The sequence below is a fragment of the Atta cephalotes genome, assembly GCF_000143395.1.
Source record: "Atta cephalotes unplaced genomic scaffold scaffold00019, whole genome shotgun sequence".
NCBI classification, from domain to species: Eukaryota; Metazoa; Arthropoda; class Insecta; order Hymenoptera; family Formicidae; genus Atta; species Atta cephalotes.
In genome coordinates, this window is record NW_012130083.1 from 5,481,782 (window position 1) to 5,493,126 (window position 11,345).

The window sequence follows — 11,345 nt, forward strand, 5'->3', positions numbered from 1 at the left end:
TATTAGCTTTTGCAATAACATGGATTCAAATATGGTGAACGCTAAATTCACGTTATCTTTTTCTTAATTAGTTGTTAGAAAGAAGATAACGTGAATTCACTGTATCTGGATAAACTTCCTTCGAAAAAACGAAATCAAAAACGTGAAGAATACTGCATACGAATAAGAATTACTGCAGTCAAATTTACATAAACTAGTACTTGTCGAATTTTGTCGTACATAAAATTTTAATTATAATTATGTTTTATTAAATACATTTTTTCTAATTAATAAAATAAATTATAACTTTTTATTATTTGTTTCAGTGGTATTAATTTTTATTTAAATTTAATTAGATAAAGCTTTTTCTTTTAATTATAGTTAATGACTTTGTTTGGGTAACACAAGAGATGAAGAATAAGCTTGATGAGTTTACGGCGTTATTTAATTATTCTTTCTTTTTTTTTTATTTCCTTATTCCTCACTCTGACAGTAGTCTTTGTAAAGACAAATAGGAGAATATTTTGCGAACAATAAGAGCATTTACAATTACAATTTAAAAAAATGCAAGGCACGTACAAAAAATCGCGGTAATTGTACTTATAATGTATCGCAAGCGATGACGGTTCTACTTAAAATGAGGAAGATTTGCAATGTATATTAAAGCATTATCATTAAATGATACTAAAACTTTGCAACAAAAAAGTTTCCTACAAATTTCGTATAAATAAGTCTGCAATTAAATTGACTTTAATTGCAGATATATATTATATATTCAAAAAAAAATTGAAATACGTTGTAAAAGTGTCAATCCAGACAATACGCTTTGTCTAGAAAACAATATGTATATTCAAAAAGCGGACATAAGATGTCTTATATCTCTTTTTTAGACATACATTATCTAAGTAATTATAATGTCTTTTAAATACCTTTTATTTATATGTCCCAAAAGATGTCTTTATGATGTCTCTGTGATGTCTTTTAAAATGCATATTGCCTGCATGAAAATCTAGAAAATAATATGTCCAAAATGTAGACATAAGACATTTACGTCCGTATTTTGAACATATTGATCTCTGGGAATGTTTTGATTATTATAAAGTACCTAAGAATGGTAAGAATCCTTGCAATCTCGGTAATAATATATTATAATCTTCTGTATACATTCTGTTCCTCCTTTTTTTAAAAATATTATGTCTTTTATGTCTTTAGTCTTTGTAATCTTATCTTGCGTTTAGACCTCTTCCTCAATGACAGGAATGTCGACGGCAAAAACGAAAACAGGAGAGCACGAGGAAGTGAGGAGAGGAGCGCGAGATTTTCGGGTCGGCTTCCTGCGGGCCTCCGCTCTGCTCAGCATCGAGCGGAGCGGAGTAGTCACGCTCGGCGAGTCCGAGGCACAGGCTCGAGTGTTGCACATCGGCGGTGCCCAGTCTCCGGGTTAACGCGCGGATTTAAACACTCGGTGCCTCTAGCAATGATCCGGTTGGAAAGAGAAAATTTGACGAGTAACCGATGACGACTGGTGCGAGTACATCCGCGAGATTATATTGATTTCGAGTTAACGACAACTGTCTCCGTCCGTTTTTCTATAACTTTATATTAACTAATTTAATATTACATAATTCTAGCTATATTAGCCATTTTGATATCGTGAGAACAATATAGTTATAGTTATAATAAATGTGGGAAAAAAGAATTGCGTTGCGTGGAATTACTATTGGCTTTACTATTACTATTGGTACGAGAAAGATTTTCGGTTTGGCGTACAAAGCTGAATGTCAGAATCGAGTTAATACAAAACGCTAGTGTGGAAAGAAAGAAAAAAAAGATAAACAAAGGCAGGAACTAAGTGATATATAAAAAGAAGGAAGTGAAGAACTGTGATTTAAGAAGAGAAATAGAAAACAAAAAGCAATATTCACGAAAAAAAAAAACAGAAAAATTTCTTTTTACGTCTAGAATATACATATTAGTAAAATTTTTTAGACAGATTGATAGATGAATCGACTTTTCGGCAACTTCTCTTTAGACACTGTGACCAGACTCGCGATAGAACGTGGCGATCGCTGCAAGGTTTGTTGCTCCTCAACATATGAGATTTACGAATTTATAGATTCAAAATAAGTAGAAATTTACTATTGAAAAATTGAATTATTTACTCAATGATTTTATGCGTTCATCTAATAATTACATTGCGTTTTGTAATATCTTGTCAAAAAGATTAGCAGCTATTTACTTTTTACGTATAATTTGTAATAATTAATAAAATGTTCACTCTTGCCTAATCAGTAGAACATCGATAAATATCAACGGATTTTTATATCAAAATCATATCGATCTTTTCGTTATCAAGTGGCATGTTTCAAAATGTGGCATTAAAAATAATTTTGACTCGAAAATAATTTTGATTAATTTCAAATTGTAATGTAAATGTCAACGCGTCTCTAAAATAATACATGATCGTGAATACATTAACATCGCGTATCTGTGTTTGTCGACATTTGATTTTTGTAATTTCGAAATTTATCTCCCCGATCCCAGGAAACAATAAATTCTCAATGATTTGTCGGCAATCCGTTTCGAAATTTCAACCCAAATCCATGATTCCGGCGACCGGACAATACTCCATTTTCCACATGCCGATGCAATTTCCTGCGAGTGTCAAACACAGAAAATCGATCGGTACAGCTGTCGGTTGTCTATAATCATCTTACAATATTTTCCACGATTCCACAAAATATAATAAAATAAAATTAAAATATCTTTAACTATTTAAATTTACGTTCTATTCGCTTTCACAATTTTAATTTTTTATGATACTTAAAAAAATTCTAAGAGAATCGCACGAGGTGTAATCTAGTCCGTTCTGTAACGATAGAATATTAGCATCGTTATATCATTACTGTGTACCATTATCATCTCTCGTAATCGCGTCTCTTACACTTCACTACGCTCGATATGAATACATCGGTGTTAATAACGTAAATTCAAACCACACGCCGCGGGTGTTACGAAAATGCGTATACGGTAGAATGCCTGCGGGATCGTTTCAGAGCTTCGCGGCTTTCGCGAATCAATTATCTTTGCACGCGAAATTGGATCTATGAATTATCTGCTCTGCACAAATAGAGTGAAATCGTGAACAAACGAGGTCGCATTTAGATACTTTATCGATAGCCAATAGTAACAATAAACAATTGAAACAATCAGTAGCAGATTTACATTTGAATTGCTTGCGAGAAGATTTATTTAAAAATGTGACATTTATTTCATTTATGTGACATTTTTATTATTCAAAATTGTTATCACAGAAATTGTCTAACTGTTAACTATACTTCAACTAATGATTAATTTTAATTTCCTTTCTTTTTTGTTAGAACTGATATATTTGACACCCTTGCAACGTTAATTAATGTGTGTGTAATTTGTTACAAATAAAATTTTTTAAATATAAATTTTATAGGAAAGAAATTTTTGTTTTTAAAAATAGATTTTTGAAACCAGGTAACGAAATTGCAATATTGGCCAGATATTATTATCAAGTGTAAGTTCAGACCTGGAACAATAGTAGCTATTCGAGGAATTAGGGACACCAGTGCCATGATATCTCTGTATACGCACGACACGAGGAAACGATTTGATGCTTTGGGAAGGGAAGTCTGCTCTCGTAGGAGGGCACCGTGCCAGGAAGCCGATATTGCTGCGAACGAGACCCCGAGGAGTGTGTTTGTGTGTATGTATGTGTGTGGGGTGCGACCGGCTCATTGCCCGACAGTTAGCTTTCGTCGAAAGGTCATGCAAAACTGATCACCGAAAATCTTCTTACTGAAAAGGCATAAAAACTGAAATTCCCGAAAGTTCTTTTTGCCAAAATTTTTATCATCAATAAAAAATTTGAATACGTTTATGCACCTAATATTGCAATATTTGCAATTCTTATAAAAATTTAATAATTGGAAAGTAGTGATTAATTACTTACTTTGAGTATTAGAAGCATTATATTGTTCAGTGTTCTTAATATTCCAAATAAATAATTCGCAGTATTAAATTGACCAATATTATATTTCTGAAACTGAAATGCTTGAGAAATTTGAAATTAATGTTTCGTTAGCAAAAACGTAAACAAAAATGAAGGAATTTATTTTGGATATACATCTATCTTTTCTCTCTTGTTTCATTATTTCTAGAGAATTTATAATTCTATATAAATAATTTAATTAGAATATTTGTGTGAAATACATTTCTAGATTTGTAAATTTTTATAATACAATAGAAAACATAGTTTTACTACGTTTTAATCCTTTAATAATCCAAAGTAATTTTTTAATTCAATTCAGCATTTTTTACGATAATAATCCAAAGTAATTTTTTAATAAATAATTATAAAATGATTATAAATAAAATTTATAAAATCTCTGCTGATACAGGCTTATCTTCAATATAATAATTTATTAGAATAAAAATACGCACAACAAACATTATCACGTGTACAGATAAGACTGGCGAAGGAACTTGTTCTATATTACGTAATTATTCGAAAAACGATTATAAAAATTATCAATTTTACTAATGCTTATTAAAAAAAAAATTAAAGCAGAAGACCGTACAATTCCGTGTCTTTATTATCGCATTTCGAGCCTTCCTTAGAATCTTTTCGTACAAAAGAACGGATGCCAGAAGACCGGTCTTCCTCTCTTTGTGGATGTCGAATAAAATTAAAAGAGAAAAAAGATAAACAGGATGACTCGCGCGCTTTACACAACGAAGCAGACTTGAGGGAAGAAATAATTGTTAGACAAATTATACGTTATATTGTCTCTAAACGTGCTTTATCAATCTTGAAAAAAATAAAAATATAATGGAGAAATAGAGTTTGTATTCGAGCGATTTCAAGGTTTCAACACATTTACTGAGAATAATAAATATTTTATTATTTTATTAACATTACACGCGAGATTGACTCTTATCGGCTTTTCTTTCCTAGTTTTAATTTATTTAGTTTTGATTTATATTCTTTAAAGCCTTTGTTATTATTCCGACATATACATCGTAAATGACATTTATGTATATATGATTTATTCTTGGAACTAATAATAATACATTTATATATGTAAATTAAATTTGCAATTTTCAATCTTGATTCGTAGAATTTCACATCGGAAACTAAATGTGTTATTTTCTTAATCATTACAAGCAATTTTGTATTAATTTTTTTCAATAATTACATACATAGTCATAGATCAAACCTCTTCTTATCTACATACGCAATTTGCGTAATGATAACATTCAAATTATTATCTCATATTTACATAATAAAACAGTGGATTTTCCGCTGTGAAGATCATTTGTATTATCAAAAGGATAAATATTAACATAAAGCGCTAACAATGTAGATGGATGTAACAGTAACTTACGAATTTCTAATCAGATTCACGATTTTGCTTATTTTCTTTATCGAAGAAGTTCGCACGATATATCAGTCGACTGTGATCAATAGCTGCGACTGGTCGATACAGGCGCACCGTAAACGTAAGTGCATGTTGTGTGTTGTGATGGTGCAAACTATCTTTATAACATAGAAATCGGACGTGAATGTCTTAATGTTCGATAGCAATTTTCTAAGGTATTTTCGGAAGAATTGCGTGATATTTATACAAGTTACTACTATTCGCCGAGAAGAAAGGGGGTCATAGCAATCCGTCACAGAGAAATGGACGATAATTGACAGTTCTAGCGTATGACATGACGTAAGGTTATAGATAAGATAAGCACAGTTATTCATCGTGCTAAATAAAATATTGCCTTCTGAACCTTTGTATCATAGGCCGCATTATCCAAGTGTTCGCAATTGCCATGCTTGGTCATTAGGAAGTGATGCGAATACGACAACGTTGAGAACAATCGAATAAACCTTGTGAATTTTAACGCATTTTTTTAATTATTATTAATTAAAATTGAACTTTTATGACTTCTAAAATTATATCTGCTATATTTTAGAACTGTGCTTTAAATATGCCTCGATTTTTTTTAGGTAAAATTATAATAATTAAAATTATAATTAATTAGTTATCAATATTTTATTTAAATGAGCATTTTTATTTTTTAAATTTTATTTTTAAATTTTATATACATATCGTGAATTAAATGTGTACTAACATTGTTAAAAAGCATTGTTATAAGTACATTCTGGATTTCTATCTCTAAATTAAAGCCTTCTTTTAATCTTTTGAGAATTTATTTTCATTTTTACTTCAAAAAGTTCATTTAATTAAGTGAAAATCTTAAGATCTTGATTACGAATTGTGGATGCTAATTCCTTTGTTTAGGAAGGTCGCAGAAGAATGTGGCACTTGATTTTCTTGTTAATCGGCAGTGCGATGGCCGGTGAATCCGGACCGGAGTCACCGCCAGAGTTCTCCGATACGACGATCAAAATTGAAGCGCTACCTTACGAAGAGGCATTTCCGACTCCGCTTCCTGGTCTGCTATATCCCAGAGAAAGTGAATCCCGAGAGGTAAAACTTACGTGACACATACTGATCTTTTGACGCCACTCGAATCTCAAATAGCCGGCTTACATTTGCACACTTCTATCGCACATCCAAATAAGTTTTCGAAAAAGCAATCCATGACATTATATTTTTTTATATCTCGCTTAAAAATAATTCTAAACATTTTTATTTTAATAAAGAATTTATTATTCTGTAATAATATAAAATATATATACACATTATTAAACTGAAAATAATTGCAGTGCACTGATGCAATTGTCTTAAGAATATTTATCTGTTTTATGAAGAATTTTATAATAAAAGTAAATGTAACAAAAGTCACCAGATATTTTTAATGTTTTTTTCTAGGTAAAATCGCTCGATGGATTATGGGATTTCACTGTTTCGTCTGAAGGAGATGTGCTAAAGCATTTTTCGGAAGCATGGTTCACTGATGACTTATCGAGGGTATCGTACCATGATTTAATGTAAAATAATAATTAATAATGACAAGTGCAATTAATGAATTAAATAAATATTAAAGTTTTTATTACATGAAATCACATTATCAAATTTGCAAAAAAAATTTATAATAAAAAAAGATGATAGTAATTTAATAAATGAAAAATTAATACCTAGAAAAAAAAGAGATATTTTTCAATTACATAATAGTAAGCAAAGAAATATTCAATTAACTAGTTAATTTTTTGCAAAGACTCTGAGTCAATTATCCATAATAAATTTTCTCGTATTTAATACATTACTTTCTTTACATTTGTCTCTCGTAAACTATGTAACATTAAATATATATATATTATATATATTATAAATCTATTCAAATAATTTCTTTAAAATCCTGCTTATAAAATTTTTTTCTACAGAAAACATGCAGAATTAAACAAAAAACTATAGAATAATTCAATATTTTATGAATCTTTATTTTTTCATTCATTTATTTATGTTATTTATTTTCTTTCATCTATTTGCTTTTATTATCTTTATTGTTAATTCACCAATTTCTTGCGTTGCAAGAGTTACTTGCATTTTATAATTTCGCGTAATTGCACGTTGTTCGTTTGTTATTACTTCGTCACCGTTCGCGTAAGACAAAACTGCCTTTACAGGTCGGAGAGATGATGAAGATGCCAGTACCCTCGTCCTACAATGACGTTACAACATCGCGTAACCTCAGGGACCACCTCGGTGCCGTATGGTACCACAGGACCTTCTTCGTGCCCTACTCTTGGAAGGACGAACGCGTTTTCGTCAGATTCGGCTCCGTCCATTATCTCGCACAAGTAGTAAGCATCTCAGTTTTTCAATTCTAAAGCGATCTTATGAGACTTTCCTGAAATATGACTTATCAAAAATTATAATTCGAGAATATCTAAAAAATAAAGGTAAAAGAAAGAAAAATGAACAAAATCATAATAATTCTTCTAAATAAAAAATATATTTATTTGTATTCAAAGAAATGTACGATAATTTTCGAGAGAAATATTAATCTTTAAAACGCACCTAAAATTCAAATAAATTGTAAGCTGCACATGTCATTTCATGTACATTTTTGTGTAGTGGGTGAACAATGTTTTAATGACCAATCATGAAATGGGCCATCTGCCCTTCGAAGCGGAAATCTCCTCATTTGTGACCTATGGTAGCATGAACCATATTCTCGTCAGCGTGGATAACACTCTGGGACAGAATAGCGTACCCCAGGGTAAGATCGTACAGGTGAACAGCGACAACGGTACCAAGTACTTGCAGACCTACAGTTTCGATTTTTTTAACTATGCCGGTATACACAGGTAAAAATTTAATTAATTAAAACAAGATAATTCAAACAAAGATTATTTAACTATTAATTATTTTTATATTCAATATTCTTTATTTTTAGAAATAATCTTGACAATATGCTAATACATCTGTAAATGACAAACATATATAGGAGAAATATTTTTAAAACATTAACATCATTTCTTCCTCGTTTTAATTACATTAAAACTTTAATTTTAATTAATTAATGAAATTATATTAATTACATTTATTTTTATATAACTAAATAATAATTATTCCTTACAACTTACTTATTTTTTTTTAATTTTTAGTCTCAAATATAAACAGATTAAAAGGAACATATTAAAAGAAATTATTTTAATTTCATCAAATCATTGAATCTCCAATTTTCGAGAGCAAATAAATATATACATGTTGTAAATACAAAGTTCAACATAATTATCTGACAAAGAGAAAATACGTGACAGGTGTAATAGCATTGTTCCGTTTCACAGTTACATTACTACGAAGGACCTTTCGAGCTCTCTGAAGCGATACGCGAATTTCACAAATAGATCTCTATCAAGGGCTTTGTAGAAAAACTAAAAAGAACAATCAATACGTTATCCAGATCATAAGAAATACGGTCATGATTTTTGCTTTTTTTACGACTTACTTTTAAAATTTTTATAACACAGAAAAATAAAGATAGACACAAATTTAATTATTTTCATCACATACGATAATTCGAGATAATTATACAGCAATTCCAGATGATTTGAAATACAAGAATAAAGTAAAATACAAAGGGTTTATTTATAAAGAAAACACTTGTAATTAAAAATTTTTTAGCAAAATGTCTATTTATTTTAATTTTTAAATAAGTTATTTAAATATCATTTTTGATAATTTATCATTCTGCATAAAAGTATCAATTTTTTATACTTGAGATCCTACGTTCATTAAGTTCAGAATGATATTAATTATATTTATGACATAATTGCTCCTAACTAATAAATTTTATTGGAACACTTTACAAAGGTCCGTTTTGTTGTATACAACGCCGCGTGTCTACGTTAAGGATATTACAGTAAGGACAAGCCTAATCGGCGATATGGGGATTGTCAAGTATACCATAGAGGCGGGTGGAATGAACGAAGGGGAAATACCTGTCTGCAGAGTTACGTTGCTCAACGCCGAGCACACTTTGGCGATCAAAGAGCCCGTTTATGGCATATCAGGTACTCTGAAGGTCCCACTCGCTAGACTCTGGTGGCCTAGAGGCATGAACCCCAAGCCAGGATACCTATACACTTTGGAGGTACCGTAATAAAAATAGGGTAACTTTGGCCCAATCAGAATAACCGTAAAATAGTATAACTTTGGCCCAATTAAAAAAAAAACAATACTTGAACAAAATCAAAACATAAAACGTCTCAAATTAAGATGTCTTATGTCCAGATTTTGACATGCGAGCCATCTGGACATTGCCAAAATTTGGGCCAAAATTATCCCATTATACGGTATTATCGTTGATTGCTCAAAACTAGCAAGTGTCTTTTTTTAGCTATGCCGTTTACACAGGTAAAAATTTAAGTTAATATCTCATTGGCAAAATTTATTTCGAATCGACAAAAAAAAAGAAAGTCAGAGAGGAATGATACATTCTGTATAGAAAACTATATACGCGGGACTGAAATATTAATTTGTTTATAAATTGTAAAAAAAATTTAAATTTTATTACCAAAATGACGAACGTTTTTTTAGATAAGATTGTCAGTAGCAAATCTCACCAAACCAGATGTCTATCGATTACCGATTGGCATCAGAACACTCACTTGGACTAATACGAGTCTCTTGTTGAACAATCGGCCAGTGTACATGCGTGGTTTTGGCAGACATGAGGACTCGGCTATCAGAGGACGTGGTTTTGACCTCGTCACTGCTGTCAGAGATCACGAATTGCTTCAGTGGGTCGGCGCAAATGCCTATAGAACCAGCCACTATCCTTACAGCGACGAAGTCCTTGATTTGGCTGATAGGTATCGAGAATTTTCCTTCTTTAAAATTATCTGATATGCTAAAATATTTCATCTTCCACTTTTCTTGCTTTATTTCATTTTGTTTAATTTTATTTTGAAGATTGGGTTTCCTCATAATCGGCGAGTGTCCTTCCGTCGATACGGAGAATTATTCATCGTTATTACTCATGCGTCACAAGGATTCACTGTCGGAGCTCATTCGCAGAGATAAGAACCGACCCTCCGTAATCATGTGGTCCTTGGCCAACGAACCAAGGACCCAGTTGCCCCAAGCTGAAGAGTACTTTATGCAGATCGCTCATCACACAAAAGCAATCGATCCTACTAGGCCAGTTACTATTGCCCTGGCTCGTGGAGTGCAAGTAATGACAAATAAATAAATATATGAAAAAATAACAGAAGAAATATAGATAATATTATTTTGATTTAAACTTTTTATAAAACTTTTTAAACTTTTCATAAAACCCTCTTTTAATATTTTCTAAAAAAAAAAAAGAGGAAGACGATTTCCTAATTTTTAACGTCGAACATTTTTTTAAGTTAAATTTCAAATTTGAAAGTTATACTTTAATCAAATGAAAGCTTAAATAATACAATTTGTATTATTATCTAATTAATAAAAATCTACCCAAGATTTTTATCACAATCGCTTGTGACATGAAGATTGTCGACAAATAGATATTGTAAATTTTAGGAAGACAAAGCAGGTCAGTTTCTCGACGTGATCAGTTTCAATCGTTATAACGCCTGGTATAGCAATGCTGGTAGACTGGACATGATCGTTGATAGGGTTCAAGGGGAAGCCGAGGCTTGGCATAGAAAATATAACAAGCCAGTACTTATGTCCGAGTACGGAGCAGATACTATGCCCGGTCTGCATGAGGTAACACTCATTTTATAATCACAAACGCTTTCTGTTCATAATAAATTATATATATCATTTAATATATATATATATTCTCTATACAAAATATTTAATAGAAATAAAAAATAGAAATAAGATCCAAAAATATTAGGTGTACAACTTTGTTTCCGCCGTTTTCCTATAGATGGC

The 11,345-nt window shown here is 31.0% G+C and overlaps 1 protein-coding gene across 1 annotated transcript in view; it reads left to right on the forward strand.

The window, feature by feature from the left end:
• Positions 1-1,995: 1,995 nt before the first annotated feature.
• LOC105619129 (beta-glucuronidase) overlaps positions 1,996-11,345 on the forward strand; it is an 11,821-nt gene continuing 2,471 nt past the window's right edge. Inside the window, exons 1-9 of the mRNA XM_012200659.1 lie at positions 1,996-2,055; positions 6,309-6,497; positions 6,843-6,941; positions 7,598-7,774; positions 8,049-8,281; positions 9,291-9,570; positions 10,017-10,291; positions 10,392-10,653; positions 10,986-11,174. Coding sequence (XP_012056049.1) covers positions 6,324-6,497; positions 6,843-6,941; positions 7,598-7,774; positions 8,049-8,281; positions 9,291-9,570; positions 10,017-10,291; positions 10,392-10,653; positions 10,986-11,174 — 1,689 coding nt within the window. The 5' untranslated portion in view covers positions 1,996-2,055; positions 6,309-6,323. The remainder of the gene's footprint in view (positions 2,056-6,308; positions 6,498-6,842; positions 6,942-7,597; positions 7,775-8,048; positions 8,282-9,290; positions 9,571-10,016; positions 10,292-10,391; positions 10,654-10,985; positions 11,175-11,345) is intronic.